The sequence below is a fragment of the Thalassophryne amazonica genome, chromosome 6 (genome assembly GCF_902500255.1).
Source record: "Thalassophryne amazonica chromosome 6, fThaAma1.1, whole genome shotgun sequence".
NCBI classification, from domain to species: Eukaryota; Metazoa; Chordata; class Actinopteri; order Batrachoidiformes; family Batrachoididae; genus Thalassophryne; species Thalassophryne amazonica.
Window position 1 is genome coordinate 25,471,874 of NC_047108.1, and position 22,473 is coordinate 25,494,346.

The 22,473-nt window shown below is 43.9% G+C and overlaps 1 protein-coding gene across 1 annotated transcript in view; it reads right to left on the reverse strand.

The window, feature by feature from the left end:
• Window positions 1–22,473, reverse strand: part of cfap74 (cilia and flagella associated protein 74) — a 434,220-nt gene that overhangs the window by 207,064 nt on the left and 204,683 nt on the right. Inside the window, 1 exon segment of the mRNA XM_034171458.1 lies at window positions 6,832–6,960. Within this exon segment, the coding sequence (XP_034027349.1) occupies window positions 6,832–6,960 (129 nt within the window).

Genomic DNA, 22,473 nt, shown 5'->3' on the forward strand with positions numbered 1-22,473 from the left:
TGTTGTCTGAGTCCTGCATTTGCATCCAGCCTAACCTGTCAGTCAGACCTGAGAAATCAATCTGGGCAACAATGGACGCAGTGGACTCGACCCCTTTCCAGCTTGCGGTATGCCACCACAGGACTGGTTCATCGCTCTCAGCACTGGCTTCAGCGAGTAGCTCAATGACAAGACGCCTTTATGTCTTCCGTGAGTTCACAGATGGAACAACTCCTGTCTAAACTCAACATTCAGGCCAGCCCAGACCCGGCAAAGGGTAACACCAGTCACCCATCATCAAGTCCGCTGGCTGCCTCTCTGGCTTCCGTACCAGAGACCGCCATCTGCACACAGCTTTCCCACCCAGAAAATTCTCCGGGGAAACTGGTGACATCATGCTTTTCATTACTCAGTGTGAACTCCAATATGAACTTATGTCCAGTATGTTTCCATCTGACAAGACGAAGATAGCATACATTATCTCACACCTGTCTGGCTGGGCTGCAGCATGGGCCACCGCAGAGTGCAGCCGTCAGTCGCCATCTTGCTCCTCCCTTCAGGAGTTCACTATGGCACTCCAGCAGGTGTTCCAACACCCATCATTGCGCTCCCTTTTGAGGCTGAAGCAGAGCACTCGCTGAGTGGCAGATTATGTCGTGGATTTGCCACCAAGAGTGAGCGGAATCCAGACGCACTCCAAGATGTCATCTTCCAGGGGCTGGCTTCTGATGTCCAAGATCAACTTCTTGCCACTAAGTTTCCTGAAGATCTGGACAAGCTGATTGCCATAGCAATCCGGATCGACCATCGCCTGATGGATTGCCCTCATCACCTGCCACAGTGTGCCTTCACACCGAACCAGGGTCCGCCCATCGTTCATTACTCCGATGTTGACACCACGCATCCTGGGTCCGAGGAACCCATGCAGCTGGGTCATATGCATCTGGAGGAATGACGTCGCAGACGGGATGATGGACTTTGTTTTTATTGTGGACAATCAGGTCATTTGATCTCTTGTTGTCCGGTCAGTGGTGCCTCTGTTAAATCTCAAGCCTCCGTGTGGGTGAGTCACAGTTCAATTTCTTCCTCGGGTTCTCAGAATGTAATTCCTGCTAAATTGGAATCTGATCAAGACACTGAGTTGGTGCATGCATTTGTAGATTCTGGTTCTGACGCTAATTTAATGTTATCCTCTCTCACCAGGTCCCTGCACCTTAGACTGTTTCGCATCTCACGACCTCTGGTGGTCAGGGCAGTGGATGGCCACGAACTCGGGCAAATTACTCACAGAACTCAGTCAGTCTATCTCTCTATCAATGAGAACCACGTAGAATCAATCAGTTTCTTTGTCTTTGACAAGATGACTCACTGTAATTCTGGGGCACCCCTAGCTGCCACAGCACAGCCCCAATTTCAATTGGACGAATGGTATGATTAGTGAGTGGGGTTCCTCTTGTTCCGATAAATGTTCAATTGACTCCAAACCACGTCTTCTTCCACCCATACTGATCTTGCCGGGGTTCCACCTTGTTATCATGAATTAGCTCCTGTGTTTAGCAAAGCTAAAGTTAAGTCGCTCCTGCCTCATCGAGCATATGATTGTGCCATTGATTTGTTGCCTGGGGCCAGTCCGCCTCAGAGAAAATTGGATTCTCTGTCCGGAATCCATTGACACTGGTTTGATTCGGTCCTCGTCATCGCCAGCTGGGGCGGGGTTTTTCTTTGTTGAGAAAAAGGATAAAATGCTTCGTCCCTGTATTGATTACAGAGGTTTGAATTATATTACGGTAAAGAATCGCTATCCCTTGCCATTGATGTCTTCTGCTTTTAAGTCACTGGAGGGCGCCAAAGTATTTACTAAATTGGATCTCCGAAATGCATACCATTTGGTCAGCATTAAACAGGGTGATGAATGGAAGATGGCATTTAACACTCCCACAGGGCACTACAAATATCTGGTGATGCCATTCGGGCTTACTAACGTGCCAACCGTCTTCCAGAACCATGTTAATGATGTACTGCGGGAATACCTGAATAAATTCATTTTTGTGTATTTAGACAACATTCTGATTTTATCTGAAATTTCAGTTCCGTTGCTGCTCCACTTTATAACATGACCTTGTCGCTACAGGCATTCAAGTGGACTCTGGAATGTGACTACGCCTTTAGGGTCACAAAGCAATGCTTTACAGCAGCCCCCATACTATTTACATCTCTCAAGCCTTGGTATGTTTGATGACTGTGTAATGACCCTCTGCCTGTTCATCTGGTGAACCCGATTGTTGTTTCCCAAAGGAACGGATTGCCTTCCTGCTGTGCATCGATCACTGCTTGTGTACTCGGTTAAAGAATTACGCCAAGACATCTGGAACAGAGTTTTGGATCTCTCTATGTCAGGTTCCACCTTAAGCCCCTTTCACAACAGGCCTGTATAGAGTCGCATTGTACTGCGTATCTAGTACACAAGAATGGCTGCATAAGTTGCGCACAGGAAAAAACAAAATTTAAACTTTGCACGCAGGGGGAGAAGCTTGGCTTTATGATACTGTTTTTACAGACTGCCTGGACAAGCAGATGAATTTGATACATTGGAAAAAATCAGAACACATTATTTCCAGGAGTTAATGATCTTTATTAAACATGCCAAAATTGTGAGAGAACTTGAGGAGGTGAAAGAAAGCTGCAGCCAGTGATCGCGTGCGATCCGACCATGAGGAGTGAACTTGTGGAAATGTCCTTTCACTGGCGATCCGTCCGTGATGAGTGGATGTGGACATGGACATGTCCCCTCGCTGGTGATCTGTCCATGCGGAGTTAGTAAGAAGTTAGTAAGTATAAGTTAGTAAGTATAGAAGCTTGTCTGCCCTCCTCTTCTTCTTCTGTGGTTTTGAAGCTTCACTGCCAGCAAAGTCCAGCATGATGAATAAAATATAGCAATGCAGGTATCTACTGAAAAAAAACGAAAAGGATTTTTCGCCCTGGCGTAGGGGTGTGTACAATTGTGGAAGCATGTTGTAGAGTACTGCAGTGTTGTGTAGATTTACACACAGTAGCAGAGTGTTGTGTAGATTTGTGTGGAACACTGCGTCCATGCTCTACGTCAAAAGTCCATGAAAAAAATTAAACAGGTTTATTTTTTTTTTGCATCCATTTCGCAGACCCCTTTGCGTCCCTTTGCGTCCCTCAGTGTATTGCCACGTAGGGCTGCATAAACTCAGTGTAGTTTGGCGTAGTCGGTACACTGCATTACGCAACTTTAAAGCCCCTTTCACACCGGGCCCACTTCGAACTGCGTCGTGCAGCGTCATGACGATGCCACATGGAAACAAACCAGTGCTGAGACGATGCAGCTCAATGCCACAACAGCACAAGGGACGCAAAGGACAAAGCAAATCGGATGCCAAAAATTAAACATGTTTAATTTTTTTTTGCGTCCTGTGCTTAAAGCAGAAATTAAGTGGTTTGAGTGCAAGTCAGAGCAATGCGACGGTACTCAACGTGACTGGAAGCAACACCCTCACAATACAACATTACCCAATGCCAATTTATGATCCCTGCTGTGTTCCATTGTTCCCGAAGTATAAATTATGCAGGATTGTTTTTATACCGTGTACACAATGCTAACTGCTGATTGCAGCCTGACTGCAGCTGCTCGCTCTTAAATTCACTCACAACTGTGTTTAAATAAAGTCCATAAAAGTCCTGCTCACAGACTGATTCCTAGAGACAGGACATGTCCACATCCAGTAAAAAGTCCGGACATCTCCAGTCCACTCACGGACGATTCGTTCACGTGCACACATATAAACAATTAAAAGAAAAAATAAACTGGCTGGCTGCTGAAGTTCCTCGCTCTCTCTCAACATTGTGTTAAATAAAGGACAAAAAAAGGACATAAATCCTGCTCACAGACTGACTGCCAGAGACAGCACATGTCCACATCAAGTACAACTCCAGACATCTCCACATTTACTCATGGAGGGTTCATTCGCGTGTGGTCAAAGGAAGAAAGATAAACTATAACAGAACTCAGAGCGCTGACCTGCAGCTCAGCACAAGAACAAATATGAAAGAGAAATCAAAGTGCACAGTCTGGCTGCAGCCAAACTGTGCACTCTGATTTCTCTGTGCAGAGAACCTGCAGGCTGCGTCCTCACCTCCTCTCTGCCCCCCTGCTGCGTGCACCTGACGCAGACATTCCTGCGTCATTATGACGCCACAGGAAGCAACTCGAAGTGGGCCCAGTGTGAAAGGGGTTAAGTTAGCCCGGTGTGAAAGGGGTTTTGGGAGTCCTCTTCAAGAAATTCATGGTACTATAAAATGGATTTGGGATTAGTAAATAATCTCACACTCACACACTCATCTTCAAATGCTTAATCCAATTAAGGGTCGCGGGGGGGCTGGAGTCTATCCCAGCAGTCATAGAGCGCGAGGTGGAGTACACCCAGGACAGGACACCAGTCTGTCACAGGACCACAAACAGACAAACAAACACAGTCACACCCACTGGCATGCCTACAGACAATTTAAAGATTCCAATCTACCTAACCCGCATGTCTTTGGATATGGGAGGAAACCAGAGCACCCGCAGGAAACCCATGCAAACATGGGAGAACATGCAAACTCCACACAGAAAGGCCACAGGCGGGAATTGAACCCATGACCTTTTCACTGTGAGGCAACAGTGCTAACCACTAAGCCACCGTGCTGCCCTAGCAAATAATCTATTATCCAAAAATAATAGAACCTCAGAACATTGTAATACAAACAACAGTGCCCTCCAGAAGATACAAAGACCGTGCAATAAGCAACAAGCCTTCAAAACCAACCTGACTGGCCTGTCTGCTTTTATTTTGTTTTGCACATTGTAAGATACCAACATTGCCCAAAATAGCTCACTGGTTTTCACCTGCATCTATCAGAACACCAAATTTCATTGTTGAATATGGAGTTTTTATGGAAATTTTGTGGACCCATTCACTGGCTAACTGATTCCATTAGTTCTATGCATGCACTGCCAGTTGTAGTAGAAATATTCAATATAGAGGTTGCTTGAAAATGTGACATACAACCTCAATTCCAATGAAGCTGGGACGTTGTGTAAAATGTAAATAAAATCAGAATACGATTTGCAAATCCTCTTCAACCTATATTCAATTGAATACACCACAAAGACAAGATGTTTAATACTCAAACTGATAAACTTTATTGTTTTTGTGCAAATATTTGCTCATTTTGAAATGGATGCCTGCAACACGTTTCAAAAAAGTTGGGACAGTGGTATGTTTACCACTAGGTTACATCACCTTTCCTTCTAACAACACTCATTAAGCGTTTGGGAACTGAGGACACTAACTGTTGAAGCTTTGTAGGTGGAATTCTTTTCCATTCTTGCTTGATGTACGACTTCAGTTGTTCAACAGTCTGGGGTCTCTGCTGTCATATTTTGAGCTTCATAATGTGCCACACATCTTCAATGTGCGACAGGTCTGGACTGCATGCAGGCCAGTCTAGTACCCGCACTCTTTTACTACGAAGCCATGCTGTTGTAACACGTGCAGAATGTGGGTTGACATTGTCTTGCTGAAATAAGCAGGATCATTCCCGAAAAAGATGTTGCTTAGATGGCAGCACGTGTTGCTCCAAAACCTGGATGTACCTTTCAGCACTGATGCTGCCATCCCAGATGTGTAAGTTGCTCATGCCATGGGCACTAACACACCCCCATACCATCACAGATGCTGGCTTACGTGTAGAAAGTTCTCCAGATCCTCTGAATCTTCTGATTATATTATGGACTGTAGATGATGGAATCCCTAAATTCCTTGCAATTGAACATTGAGAAACATTGTTCTTAAACTATTTTTTCACGCAGTTGTTCACAAAGTGGTGATCCTCACCCCACCTTTGCTTAAGAATGGCTGAGCCTTTTGGGGATCACTCACATTTAGTGTCCTCAGTTCCCAAACGCTTTCTGAATGTTTTTATAAGGAAAGGTAACGTAACACAGTGGTAAACATACCACTGTCCCAGCTTTTTTGAAACGTGTTGCAGGCATCCATTTCAAAATGAGCAAATATTTGCACAAAAACAATAAAGTTTATCAGTTTGAACATTAAATATCTTGTGTTTGTGGTGTATTCAACTGAATATAGGTTGAAGAGGATTTGCAAATCATTGTATTCTGTTTTTATTTACATTTTACACAATGTCCCAACTTCATTGGAATTGGGGTTGTACACACTACCAGTCTAATGTTTGGACACACTTTTCCATTCAAATGAATGGCAATGTGCATATAGCCTTTAATTTCTCAGGAGAGAAACCTGACCAGGTTAACTAAATAGTGGTGGTCTTTCAGCTGCTCCCAATTGTTCAGGGTCGCCACAGCGCATCCAGCACAGATCAGCACATTGGGATTTGGCGCAGGTTTTACACCGGATGCCCTTCCTGACACAACTCCAGTTTTACCTGGAGAAACACAGCCCCTGGCCTTCTGAAGAGGTCTTCCATCTAAATACTAACCTGGACCCACTCTGCTTAGCTTCTGAGATGTGGTGGGATCAGCCATACACAAAGCAGACTGATTGCACTAGCTTAACTAAAAAATACAATAAATTTGTCAACGAACAGTATATATTATTGCCCACTCATCTAATTGTTTTTTTTATGACTGACTGTATGATTCTAGGCTCACTCACCATGAAGAATTCAATAATTCTGAAGCCAGCCTTGCAGTTTTGTGACAATGAAACATTTTCAATAAGATAGACGGGTAATGACTTTACTGCCTACAATCAGATTACGAATGCTCCAGTGACTCCATTATATTGAACCCATGTCCTTTCTTACCTCGGCAAGAACTTAAGTTGTGCATTAAAGCTGGATTTGGCCTGGATGAAGCCTGTCTTTGGTCGGATCTCCATATGGTTCTTCATTTCGGAGCACACTTCAAAGGTCAGCTTCAAGGCTGTGCTGGCACTGCCATACAAAAGGTGGTACGGTTTGGTTAGCATCATACTGACACAGTGAGTGCCTACATGTGTAACAAGCAACAAAATACATTCATTAGTAAAGATCTTGCTTACACATCATGGTTGCATCGGCCCTTAGAGAATAGAGGCAGAAAACAGTTTTTTACTGCACTCACCTATGGGGTTTTTGTACTTTAATCTACTTTTATTTGTAGTGTCATTTTATCAGTTGTTGTTTTTCTTTTATAAACCATTTTTAGTGGTGACTTGGCAATCTGGCTCTTATGGCAGACTCGTATCTGCTAAACTGCAGCTGAGAAATGGCAGTTTTTAAATATATTTGGTTTTAATCAGTGTGTTTGGTATTAGTGATGGTTGAACTGAGATCTGGTCAAATTACCAAATGAAAGCTGAAGATGAGCATCGCTAGTTTGGAGGCCAATTTGAAAGCAAAGGACAAGCTGATTCTGATTTTTTCCTTGATCTTCAAGGCTCAAATAAAACATGGCAGTTCTGACTCTAGCTGGGGTTATCACAACATGACTGTTGACAATGATCAAACTTTTCTGTGGACAGAAACACTACAGGAGTGCAAGAGTTTGGGGCTGTCTCAGTACAAATTGACAATCCCTGCCTTTCTATGGGAGCAAAGCCTAAATCAATGGCTATACACAGTTAGTCATATTAAGAGTTCTACTGAGTTCAGCTCCATGAAGGACTGGTCCATAGCGTGTAGGGGTAAGGACATTGATAAGGGCCCCTTCACACATAACGTGAAATTGGGTGAACAAAGCAGAAAAGGTCCTTTTCACCTGGCACAGCCTGCACGCTGTAAGGTCGCTCAAGCCAGTTCGTGTGTGGCACCTGGAATTTGGCCAACACCTGTTGAGAGGGGGTCGAATGGGCACTCGCAGGGCAATCGTCTTTCGATCACTGGTGTGCGTGAATGGTTGTGGTGGCAGCTGTACGAGGCGTTTGAGGCGGCTCAGATTTTTCACGAGTGGCATGCGATCCCTCCTTCGTGTGCTAGTCGGCTTCCACCCTGTTATGTGTGACGGGGCCCTAAGTGTCTGTTTCCACATCCTCCAACTTGGGACCTCACACTGACCAACAGGTTTAACATCCAGACTTTCCGTCGCTCTCCTCATCACCCATCTGACTGTGGCTCTACAAGGGTTGATCTCCAGCCTAGTCATTCACAACTACCATAGCTCGCCACCATGGTCCATAAGCCCACACCTGGGTGCTGAACCCACCCTCTGTTCTGGTAATGAGATCCTCTGTGGTTCATAATGTGGTGGTGCATGGTAGACAGACAGTCTGCTATTCTTGTGCCAGCATAAATGACAATACACTGACTGTGTGTGACAATAAGGGTTTTTGGCTTGTCCCTTTTTCCTCAGGGTCGCCTGAGCAAATCTGACATGGATGTTGAAGTATGTATGTTGATTTGACACAAGTTTTATACCAGATGCCCTTCCTGACACAATTCCACATTACATGCAGAAAGGGTAAAGGTGGCCTTGAACCAGTAACTTACTCCTCTGGAAATGAGCACAGGAACTGCTTGGTCATCACACTGCTCACTGACTGTGTGTGAAGAGTCCTAAAAATTGTGGCAACAGCTGAACTTTCTGTTTTGAATCTGTTACCAAGTCATGACAATTGCACACTTGGCTCATTCCCACACTGTCATATGCATCGCCCTCACACATTTTCATCATTTATTCACATTAAAGGATCATTTATTGTATAATTTTGGGGGCTCACAAGAAAATATGCATGGTCACAACAATTTCTACTGACCCTGTGTGGTCACGTGGCTTTTAGTGGTGATGTCACCATGTGGGTTGGCAAAAGAGATGCTGGATGAACTTGCTCAGTGCACAAATAATCCTTTTTATGACAGAATGCATGCGCGCACACACACACACACACACACACACACACACACACACACACACACACACACACACACACACACACACACACACACACACACACACACACACACACACAGCAGCAGCAGCAGCAGCAGCATCCTGTAGCTCTGACTGAGGTTTAAAAATGAAAATATTCCCCCTTTTGAGTTTTATCTTAACCGTGATGATGCTATTCGAACCAGAAAATTTTAAATGAGAGCATATTGAAGTTCAGAATTAATAATTTGATAGTTACGTTAACTGGAGTAAACCTTTTCTTTGTAATCACATAATTTAAAAGTGTGAGATCTAAAGGGTCTCCACAAAATGACTTCCCTTTCAGCTCTGTGATAGAACAGAATGACTGCCATCCGTCATTGGCAGAGCTCCTGATGCTGACATCCATTAGTGCCGCCTGTCAGAGGACACCCACAACAACAACACAACAGCAGCAACCAAGCCTCTTCAATTAAAATGACAGCAGCAAGCAAAAAGAAATATTTCAGAGCACAGAGCAGAAGACAGACCTGTTATGACAGTTACAGATAAAAAAAAAAAAAGATTTTTGCTGAGTGACATGCGCAGAATGTATCTTGTATAGAGGAAGAGACCTCAGGTCCATATAATTTAGGTGACCCAGTTTTGTGGTGCTTCAACAGATGGTTGTGCCTGTGGCTACAAGCTGCAGTTGCAGCAGAGTCTGGTGTTATAAATGGCTCTTCACTTTGGGAATTCTTCACACATCCACAACCCACATCTCTTAATAAATCTATGACACCACAAACATTTTAACAACAACAACAAAGTATTTTCTTGAGGCCATGTGGACACAGTGATCATATTTTTTATGTGTACTTTTTTCTTCAGAGGTCCAAAGGTGAATGATGACTGAACCATGGCCAAATTTGTGTGATGGACCTCTCATTTTTTCACTTTCCTCCGAAACGCCACACTTTGAAGACTCTCAGCGATATTGTGGAACTGTCAGGCTTACTGAAATGGAGTGGCTGGACACAAATACAGGATTCAGATGTCAGTAAAATAGGGTTTAATGAAAGTTCAGGCAGGGTTCGGTACACAGGTAGGCAGACCAAGATAAGCAGCAGGATCCGAAGCATTAGGCAGAGACAACGTCAAAAACAGGCAGGCAGGTCAAAAACACAGGTAGTCAAAAACAGGACAGTAATGCTCAGAAGAATAAGTGCTCAAAAGTGGCTCAAGGATCAAAAATCCCGCAACCAGACAGGGTGACAGGTGTGACTAAAATAGAGGAAGTGATTAGCAGGAAACGTGGGACAGGTGTGTGTGGAAGGATCTGGAAAGGGGTGTGGCAAACTGGAGAGAGGATCACAGGGAAACGCCCAACACCAAGCAGAAAACAACAGAGCAGAAAGATCCCTCCACCAAACATAACAATGACAAAAAAATGACAGCAACAAAATAAAGAAAAACAAAAACACACTATATACAAGCCCCAATCATGACAGGAAAATTAAACTGGCACTTATACAAATGTAGAAATTGACATTCAAATGACATTCGTGCAATCGTGCTACATTCGAACTGCACTTGAATGCCTTGTACAGCATTCGTGTGTTGCTCGTGCTGGAAAACATCCAAATGGCGGTGAAATCAGTTGTACTGCAATTCCTCCTGCCGTAGGAATGGACATTCGAATGTCATTCATGCAAGGCAGCACAGTGGGTTCGTGGTTCACACTCTTGCCTCACAGCAAGAAGGTCATAGGTTCGATTCCCACCTGTGGCCTTTCTGTGTGGAGTTTGCATGTTCTCCCCTTGTTTGGATGGGTTTCCTCTTCTCTGTTCTCCAGTTTCCTCCCACATTTAGACATGCAGGTTAGGTGAATTGAAAACTTAATAATTGTCCAAGTTTCCCTTGCAAAAGTGATCTGGATCTCAGTGGGACTAATCTGGTTAAATAAAGGTTAAATAAATAAAATTTGACCTGCAGGCAAACTGCATTCGACCTGCAGCCTTAATTGCACGAATGCTGTATGAAATGACATTCGAATGACATTCATGCAAGTCGTGCTGCAGTCAAATTCCTTGGACAGCAATTGTGTGGTACTTTAGTTTCTCAGTAATTGACATAAGTAATGCATTTTTCTCTGTGCCAGTACATCCAGATAGTCAATTCTGGTTTGCTTTTACCTTTAAAGGACAACGATATACATTCACCAGATTACCGCAGGGTTACGCAGAGAGCCCAACTATTTATTCTCAAGTCATGTCAGCATGTTTAGCCAATTTCGTTCCACCGGCAGATAGCCAACTATTAGTGTATGTTGATGACATTTTGATTGCCTCTGACACACGAGAAAACTGCATAACTGACACAGTAGCATTATTATGTTTCTTATTTGACAATGGCCACAGAGTGAGTAGAAACAAAGTTCAGTTGTGTAGGGATAAAGTAAAATATTTAGGACATGAGTTATCAGCCACAGGGCGCACGATCCTGTCTGACAGGAAGGAAGCAATTTTGCACGCTCCAAAACCACAAACCAAAAAGCAGATGATGTCATTTCTTGGATTGACAAATTACTGCAGGGCATGGATTCCTTGCTATGCAGAGTTGACTAGTCCACTTTCTGATTTGATGTACAAAGATGATATTTCAATGTCAACCGTGTTGGAATGGAACAAAGATGCTGAGGAAGCCTTTGTAAAAGTAAAACAAACATTAGTGTCATCCACAGTTTTGGCACTACCAGATTATAGTAAACCATTCATTCAAACAGTTGATTGTAAGAATAAGTTCATGACTAGTGTTTTGGTTCAAGTGTATGGCTCAAAATTGAGGCCAGTTGCCTACTACTCATCTAAATTGGATGCAGTAGCAAGTGCTTTACCACCATGCGTACAGGCTGTTGTTGCAGCCTCTATGGCTGTTCAAAGTAGCAGTAATGTTGTTCTATTCCATCAGCTGACATTGAAAGTTCCACATGCAGTCTCTGCACTTCTGTTGCAGACAAACATGAGCCTTTTGTCCCCAGCAAGACATCTTTCGTGCATGTCCTTGCTATTATCACAGCCACACCTTACGATAGAGCGATGTACAACATTGAATCCCTCCACATTGATACCTTTACCTGAGGATGGTGAGCCGCACAATTGTCTTGATGTAGCAACAGTCTGTACGAAAGCACGCCCAGACCTCCGGGACACACCCATCCCAAACAGTACAATCGTGTATGTGGATGGTTCTTCCACTAAAAATGCTTATGGACAAACGCAATCTGGATATGCTGTCGTCACAAATTCAGAAGTATTAGATTCTGCTTCATTGCCATCGTCATTTTCAGCACAAGCAGCTGAATTAGTTGCTTTAACTGCAGCTTGCTATCTGTTTCAAGGTACGGCCGTATCAATTTATACAGACAGCCAGTACGCTTTCAGCACAGTGCATGTGTTTGCAAAACTGTGGGAGGAGCGTGGAATGGTGACATCATCTGGAAAGCCAGTGACTCATGCCACTCTCCTAACTGCCCTACTGCAAGCTGTGAAGTTGCCTCAACAGATTGCTATATGCAAATGTGCGGCTCACACCAATGGCTCTGACAGTGTTTCAAAAGGAAATGATTTTGCTGACAGAGCAGCAAAAGAGGCAGCAGCAGCTTCTTCTATTTTTGTTGTACAGGAAACTACTCCAGATTTGCATTTAGGTCATACACTGCTTGCTGACATGCAACAGCAGGCAACTGACAGAGAGAAACAAATGTGGATAGCTAAAGGAGCTACGTATGCAAATGACTTGTACGTATGACCACAAAAGAAACCCATATTGCCAAAAAATATGTTTAAATGGGCAGCTATTATGAGCCATGGCGTGACGCATGTCTCATCAGGGGGTATGATATCGCAATTGCAATCTATTTTTTGTCTTTATGGGTTTGATGCATATGCAAAACAGCATTGTAGAGCATGCATGATATGTGCAAAACACAACTCACAAGGCAATTTGAGACCCCAAAGAGGTAAATTTCCAACACCACAATATCCCTTTCAAGTGATTCATATGGATTATATACAGCTGAGTAAACATGAAGGGAAGGAATTTTGTTTAGTCATAATTGATGCCTTCTCAAAATGGGTAGAATTGTTCCCTACAAAACATGCAGATTCACTTACAGTGGCTAAAGCATTATGCAAAGACATCATCCCACGATTTGGAATACCAGAAACAGTCTATTCAGATAATGGAGCGCATTTTGTTAATACAATAGTGCAATACGTAGGAGAAGCGCTACAGGTTAATCTCAAAAATCATTGTGCTTATCATCCACAAAGCGCCGGATTAGTGGAAAGGATGAATGGAACAGTAAAAAACAAACTTAGAAAGACAATGGAGGAAACAGGCAGACCATGGACGCATTGTGTAGATTTGGTAAAAATGTATATAAACATAACTAGTACCATGGGGTTGACACCGTATGAAACATTGTTTGGCAGAAAATATCGATTGCCATATTATGGACAAATTTGGGATGTACCTGAGGAAGCCAATTTGGCGGATTACATGAGAAAAATGTTAGAAGGACAACGAGGGAGAGTTCCAAACACTGATGATCCCATTTCTCCACAGGAGGACCCTAAAGTGGTACCTGGAGACTGGGTGTTGATAAGAAGCATCAAGAGAAAACACTGGCATTCACCTAAATGGGAAGGGCCCTATCAAGTACTACTCACAACACCCACAGCTTTGAAAATTGGGGAAAGAAGTACATGGATTCATTTAACTCACTGTAAGAAAGTCATTTCTGCGGACACAGACAAACAGTAAGAACAGTAGGACAAGACTAGTAATAGTGTGTGAGCTTGGTGTTAAGATCCAGGTTAGACACGAAAGCTAGCAGAAGACATTAAGAAGCCACTGTTCTGAACATAGGTGTGCTGTAGTGTGCAGAAATGGCGAAAGGAAAAAATAAAAAGAACGAGGGTTTCTGGACCCCACGGACAGTCCTTGTTATGCTACTTTTCTTTTTTGAATTGGGATTATTATTAAAAGCCATGAGCACGGGACATGATAGTAAGGATCACATCCGCAGATTGCAGAGACCAAAAAGAAGTAACGAAGACCCCAGTCCGATAATAAATGCCACAGTACATAGCTGTGATGGGAATAATGCGTACCGATTTGGTGTACAAGCCTGCATTCCTAGAAATACTTCTGTGATCATCTCTGTACCATATAGTGCTCTTACCTATGGAATGCCGGATGGTGACAGAGGGACTAATTATGGAAATAGTTTCTCATGGTATATGACCAACGATCAACAAGATAGGAGATGGGAAACGTTGGTAGCCGATGAATGGAGTAGATGGACACCAAGATGGGCACAAACCGAGTGGGCTAAGTACCAGAGTCAAATTCTCAAAATGTATCAAACAGATGATAAGCTGTCTATAGTGGTGAATACCACAGAAAAAGGAACCATATTCCCACCTGATATAGAGGGAGACTGTTGGTTGTTCCTCCTTTGGGTATACAAACAAGGAAAAGATCCGTATTTCCATTTTTTCCTCTGTGAAACAGATAGAGTACAGCAACCAATATTGACCGAATTAAGTACGTCAAAGGGGGTGTCCATACAAGCAAAGGGGGTGCCCATACAAGCAAAGGGGGTGTCCGTACAAGGCACAAAAGACATGAAGGCAGATGACTGGTTCCTAGTAACTACAGGAATTAGTAGACAAAATAATAATTGGCTTTTAATGGCAGAACAAGCAGGACTAGCAGCAAAGAAGGACTGTGTTGTATGTATGGGACCCAGACCTATATTACAGGTAATACCGGCAGCATTACCCAAAGACTGTCTACTGACTGCTATGACACAGACATACATTGCGGCAAACAACAATTGTTCTGAGTGGGACAAGATCTATCCAGTGACCAAATTGACTAAGATTAAACCTTTATTCTCAAGCAAAGTTGGGCATGCTAACCATACATGTGTACACTTGACAGGGACAAGTAAGACTTTGGGTAGCTTAAACCACACCGCCTGGTGTAAGAATGCGGTCCATAGTACTCCCATCATTCAAACCTGTCGGGAGGAGTGATGTATGGTGGTGGTGTGGGGATAACAGAATCTTTGACAGACTGCCACGAAATGTGTCAGGTTATTGTGCATTAATATCATTATTGTTACCAGTTGAAGCCATACCCATGACCCCTGAAGACGTTACGACATATGCAACCTCTCTTATTCCTGAAGATTGGCAGAAAGGCATAGCCAGACATAGAGTAAAAAAAGAGATTGGAAAGGAGTGGGAAATCCAACATATATTGACGCAATAGGAGTCCCCAGGGGAGTGCCTGACGAGTATAAACTGGTTGATCAAATAGCAGCTGGATTCGAATCTTCCATCTGTTGGTGGTGTTCAATTAATAAAAACGTGGACAGAATAAACTACATCCACTACAATGTACAGAAATTAGGAAATTGGACTGAGGAAGGATTTAAGGCTGTCCATTCACAGTTAGAAGCCACGTCCCTTATGGCCTTCCAGAATCGTATTGCTCTGGATATGTTGTTGGCAGAGAAAGGAGGTGTTTGTGCCATGTTCGGAGAACAATGCTGCACATTCATTCCCAACAACACGGCTGCAGACGGCAATCTCACTCAAGCCATTGACGGGCTGAGGACGTTGAACAGGAAGATGAAAGAGCACAGTGGAGTAAACACCGAAGGCTGGGATTGGTGGCTGGAAGGGATGGGAAAATGGAGGTCTTTGATTTCTTCACTATTAGTGTCTATAGCAGTATTTGCTGCAATTCTAACATTGTGTGGATGTTGTTGTATTCCATGTCTCCGAGGCCTTGTAAATAGAATGATAACCACAGCAATAAGTCCAGGACCAGGAGGGGGTCCGGCATCGTATCCACTTCTGGGGACAGACGACGACGAGGAGGACGATGGCTCTCCTGACCTGTACCCAGACCAATGGAAGTATGATGACCCAGACACCGATGATGGTGACAATGATGACATCACCTCTGGGGTGTAAGCCTATAGAGAGAACATACCATGATGAACCTCTTAGTGAAAATCTCAAAAAGAAGTGCTAAGCTGAGTGATGCCTACTGTATGTTTAACAGGTGATAAACAGGAGTGGAATGTTAAAGATTTTGTATATATGTTATCACTGTTAAACATTTGTACATTTGTCTTCTTTCTCATGAGAACGGTGTTGTGCTGTTTTGCACTTCACCCTGAGAATGTGCGTGTTATTCAACCTTGTTTTAGCTTTGTCTTCTTTCTCATGAGAACGGTGTTGTGCTGTTTTGCACTTCACCCTGAGAATGTACGTGTTATTCAACCTTGTTTTAGCTTTGTCTTCTTTCTCATGAGAACGGTGTTGTGCTGTTTTGCACCTGTCTTACCTCACCTGTCTTTGCACCCGCAATCCTGAGAATTCAATTTTGTTTTAGCACTCTGGGGTCAATCTGAGCTGGGAATGAAGGGCTGGATGTACTTATTATTATAATATAACTTTGTTTTCGCAGCCTCTAACGACTGGGAGTAAGAGAACGTTTTGACTGTTGTGATGTGGTGCTTAGTGTGAAGGAGTGTGAAGGACAGGACACTTCAGGCAGATGCAGAACAGCTGATAACTGCAACAGACGAACGAGATGTGCTGACCTGTGTAAAAGAAAGTGTTCTTCCTTACAGCTGCACTTATTGACGTATGCGTTTATGTTATGGGAAGAAACTTGTCTTGCGTCATCACCCCCACCCTTAGGACAAGTTTTTTGTTTATGTGATGAGGGCGTCTCTTAATAAAAAGAGCGGAAAAGCAGGCCAGACTTTAGTGTAGCCTTGGTGTACAGCCTGACTGCACTCCGCGCGTAAAATTTGACTTTCTGTCTCACTGGTGTTTCTTGACTCTGTTTGTCTTGTTAAAGGTTTTAAAAATGTTTGGAGGAGAAAATACCCAACATTGGGGAGGATGAAAGAGTGGTTGAGGGAGCGGAGTGGAGGCATGGTTGGTGAGAGGAGGGGGGTAGTGTTGATTGGGGTGTGAGGTGAGTGCACAGGTGATGGGGAGCACTGAGAGGAGCTGGGAAAAGGGTGAGCAAAGACCATGTTGTCAAACATGTTGAAGAACAGATTCAGCTCGTTGGCCTCATGAAGGTCTCCTTCCATCATCTGGTCCGTCTTCTTACCCTGCTCTCCAGCTTCCTCCTGTAACTGTCCTTCCCCTCTCTGATCTTTTTCCTAATTTCTTGCTGCACCCTCTTCAGCTCCTCTCTGTCTCCACTCCTGAATGCAGCCTTCTTCCTGTTCAGTGTCGCCTTGATGTCCTTGGTCACTCACGGCTTGTTGTTGGGTAATGGTGCACAGTCTTGGTTGGGGTGATATTGTCTGTACACAAGTTGATATAATCTGTTATGCAGTCCATAATGGTTTTGATGTCCTCCCTCTGTGCATCAATGAGCACACCTTAATTGGTCACCTCAAAATCCACATCCACAAAGATGGTCTTCAGACCTTCTCACCACCTCTGTACCACTCTGGTGATCACAGGTTGCTGCCAAACTGCCGGAATGTAGCTTGGCTCTAAATAAAACAGGTTATGGTCCGCTTTGCCGAGCGGGGGAGGGCTGTAGCACTGTATGCTTCCTTAACATTAGCATACAGCAGGTCTATTGTCTTATTATCTCTTGTTTTACAATCCACAAACTGCTTGAAAGTGGGAAGGGATGTTGAAAGGGTAACATGGTTAAAATCCACAGATATGGCAATAAACGCACTGGGGTGCAGTGTCTGCATCCTCGCAGTTTCGGAGCCTCGCCTATAAAGCCATATAAAATCTGTACCACAGGAATCATTTATGCAATGAAGGATATATCATTGAATCACTCAGCAGGCATGATAAAGTTTTCATGAAGGCATAATAAGAAATATTTTGCATGCTGACCACAAGTCACTGTCATTAATAAGGTGAGAAATCAGACCTGTTTTTAACCCAAATGTTGCTGAAAGACGGTATTATCCAAGTAGCAATAATAATAATATTAAATTAATTAAATTAAATACGGTCAGTGTTCCAGAAATGGTTTTGCTACTCACCACCCATTACAATCATAATTACAATTATCCTAATCATCAATGGGTGTTTATGCATGGTGATTAAATACTTTCAAAACGGTGGGTTTTGAAAGTATTAAAGGTATGGTGAGGCACATTGCACCCTGGACAGCATGCCAGTCCATCACAGAGCTACATATAGACATACAAACACACTTGCACCTGTAAATTTAAAGTTTACAATTAATCTAACCTGCATGTCTTTGGATGTGGAAGGAAGCCCGAGCACCCAGAGGGAACCCACACAAACATGGGGAGAACATGCAAAGTCCACACAGAAAGGACACAGTTGGGAAGCGATCCGATGACCTTCTTGCTGTCAGGAAACAGTGTTAACCACTAGCTGCTATGCTGCCTTCCCACCATATCAATCAATTTAAAAAAACTGGATGCACCAGAATATATATATATGTATGTATAAAGCAAGAGATTTGCAACAGTTGGCAAGAAATTGGCATCATTACCCTATTTGCCACAGTTATTCTCTGTATTATTTTATACAGAGTGCATGTAATTATTAACTTGGCCCCATTCACTCGCACACCTGAAGCAGGTGACTTGCTGTCAGGCTGACTGCAGGTGGCTGCAGACCCGGCCGCTGGTTTCGCCACACCCATTTCAGTGATTTGTGGTTGCAACGTGAAAGCAAAGTGATTGCATATGGTTGTACTGATTTGGGTCACACTGTCATCTCCAACCACTGTTTTTCCTGGAGTTGACTGAGTCCTTAACGTGTGTAGCTTTGAGACATGAACCCTAACTAGTGATCAAAGGCATTGACCAGATGTCTTTGTTAAGGGCCCCTTCACATATAATACAAAGCTGGGCAAAAGAAGCAGAAACCAGCCAAAAATCTGCAAACAAAAAACGAAATGGGGAACCGCAAAACTTTCCACCTGTTGTCGGGAGGGACACATGGTCGGACAGGCGTGCACGATACCGCAGCGAGTGTTTTGTTTTGAAAAAACCTCACACCATAAAAAAACACAACAATTTCTAATAAGAGGTCTGTTAGAAAAGTATCCGACCTTGTTATTTTTTTAAAAAAACATATGGATTTGAATCACGTGTGATTGCGTCAGACAAGCTTGAACACTCGTGCGCATGCGTGAGTTTTTTCATGCCTGTCGGTTGCGTCATTCGCCTGTGAGTAGGCTTTGAGTGAGGTGTGGTCCCCCCCTCTCGTCTATTTTTTATTGCGAATAAATGTCTGAACGATTTGGAGCTTTGCTGCATCAATTTTTTTTCCAGAAACTGTGAGAGACCTCCAGGTGGACACCGTTCGAAAAATTAATATGGCTTTCAGGGATGATTTTATGGGGATTAAACAGATTATGGGGTGTTACTGCCGCTTTAAGGATGGCCCACAACTGCTGAGAGCGCGGCGCGCTCCCAGCCCCCATCGACAGGCTGACACCCCGCTGGAACAACCAGATCATTTCCAACGTGAAAGCTTTGTTGATCCGGGACCTCGTCTGACTTTCACAAAAAGGCAGAAGATGTGGACATCAGCACTTTTTCTGGCACATTCCACCGTTACAGGAGTTTTTTTCATGGAAAGAAAAGCGGAGGGACGCGCCACGGAGCCGTTCATTACGCGGGACAAAACCACCTCAGTGTTGGTCTCACAGGACGGCTTAAAGGTGGATTTCAGACGGATTCCGGTTGCTTTCCAGTCGTGTGAATATCCGATTGTGATTGTGCATGAGCTGGACATGCCAGAACATGTCCTGTGAGGCTTCATCACGGCGTTGCTTTGCGCCGAGCGGCTGCACCGTGACGCGTGGTGGAGCAGCTTCTTTTTCCATGACAAAAACTCCTGTAACAGTGAAATGTGCCGTTCATTTTTAAACTGGATGCTGTCTTGATCCGGTATGTCATCTGACTAGCACAGGAATTGTGAAAAAACACGAGTTGTAAGGTCATGTCTGTCAGAACACGGTATGTGTTCTCCAGCTGTGACTTGCAGGTACACAGATCTCAACGGCAGCAGCTTGTGTGGACATGACCAGCTTTTCGATCAGCACACAGAACAAAGTGTCACTCTGTTTCTTTGTTCTGTGATTATTTATTTTAGTTATTTTTTACGTAATTATGCATGTAGTTATTGTAGTATTTATATACTTGTCCTAGCTGTGTTCTCGGCATTTTTAATTTTACATATGCTGTGCACTGAGCCGTCATTTAGTGGCTGGCCCGGTCGATCAGCTGAGAGGCGAATTTCTGTGCTGTGTGTGCTCAGATGTGGCTGGCCGGTCCCCATGCGATCTTGTCTGTACATAATTATCGGCATGTCCTGCAAGTGTGTCCCTTCTCCACAAAACAACACACACATGTACGCCAGATGTGTTGGGGGAGCACACTTGCTTGACATATGCGTTGCTTGGTAACAGCACACTCCTGTGGCACTTAGACAATTTTTACAGACAGCTCGAATGTGGTCACCTGTACTCCACTATTGTGCCGGGAGCGCGAATAGCCACTCCTTTTCTAATTGTCCAGTGACTGGTGTTGGATGTTCGTGTGTGGCACCTGGAATTTGGCCGACACCTACCGAGAGGGGGTCGAATGGGCACTCGCAGGGAACTCGCTGCCTTTCAGCTGCTGGTGTGTGCAAATGGTTGTGGCAACAGCTGTACGAGGCGCTTGAGGCGGCTCCGATTTTTCACGAGTCGCATGCAATTCCCCCTTTGTGCGCTAGTCGGCTTCAATCATGTTATGCGTGAAGGAGCCCTAATATGTGTCCTTGGAGGATACTTAGGTATCCCTGGCATAACTTTGAAGCATATGAGTGGTGAGACTCGTGTGCCTGCATTATGAGGGAATGCCAACTGCAGTGTTTTTACCATGTGGAGTGTTTCTATGTGCATGATGTAGCACACAGATGCCTCAGTGTTGAGGACCTCAGCAACTGGTGAAGGCCAAGAGGCACTTTGAAAAGGTGGGGATGGACCAGTTGTCGGCCTGGGTGGCTGCCATGCAGAACACAAGGTGATTCCATAGTGTAGTGGATCCAGTGCTATGTGACACCAGAACACTGAGTGATGTGAGTAACACAGTACAACTTGAGGTCTTACATGGTCCAGCTTCATCTCCTGGCTTTTGTCACCGAGCTCCACTTCCTCTTACTTTCCCCTGTTACGAAATATAAGACAAAGCAAAAAAAAAGAAAAAACTAATACAGAACAAAATGATCAATTCTGTGTTCTCTGTGCTCTTATTTGAGTGTTTGTTATATGATCCAGAGGAAGACAAAAGTAAACACTTTTCCAAGGACTACTTGTGTGCATTTTCACATGCGTCAATGAGGCCAAGACCAGGAACAGTTTCTGAACACAGTGCACATGTGAAAGGCAGCAATAACTGGGAGAGAAGGCTCAGCAGAAGATAAAAAAAAGCACAATGGTTGTACTAGTGTGGCATTTGCCAGGTTTTGAAAGTCCAGGCTGACTGTTTGGGGGTGTGTGTGTGTGTGTGTGTGTGTGTGTGTGTGTGTGTGTGTGTGTGTGTGTGTGTGTGTGTGTGTGTGTGAGTGTGTGTGCTGGGGGGGGGGGGGGGGGGGGGGGGCACTTCCCAAAACAGAAAAAGCCTGCCAACTGTGTTCACAATATTCCAATCACTGGCTCACGAACACATACTGCACATTTATAGTCTTATGGACAATCTTTCAATTAGCAGGGATACAATTTATATCACTGGCTCACAGACAAGACAGATGCTTTCATTTCATTTCAAAAAAGTTGGGACGGGGCAACAAAAGACTGGGAAAGTTGATGAATGCTCTCAAAGAACACCTAATTGGAAATAGGTGAGTGTCATGATTGGGTATAAAAGGAGCATCCCAAAAAAGGCTCAGCCAAGATGGGGCGAGGATCACCACTTAGTGAACAACTGCATGAAAAAATAGACCAACAGTTAAAGAACAATTTTTCTCAAGATTCAAATGTAAGGAATTTAGGGATTCCATCATCTACAGTCCATAATATAATCAGAAGATTCAGAGAATCTGGAGAACTTTCTACATGTAAGCGGCAAGGCCGAAAACCAACATTGAATGCCTGTGACCTTCGATCCCTAAGGCGGCACTGCATTAAAAACCAACATCATTGTGTAAAGGATCTTACTGCATGGGCTCAGGAACACTTCAGAAAACCATTGTCAGTTAACACAGTTCGTCGCTACATGTACAAGTGCAAGTTAAAACTCTACCATGCAAAGCAAAAGCCATACATCAACAACATCCAGAAACGCTGCCGCCTTCTCTGGGCCCGAGCTCATTTGAAATGGACAGACACAAAGTGGAAAAGTGTGCTGTGGTCTAATGAGTCCACGTTTCAAACTGTTTTTGTAAATCATGGATGCTGTGTTCCCCGGACAAAAGAGGAAAAGACCATCCAGAATGTTACCAGCGCAAAGTTCAAAAGTCAGCATCTGTGATGTATGGGGGTGTGTTCTTGCCCACGGCATGGGCAACTTACACATC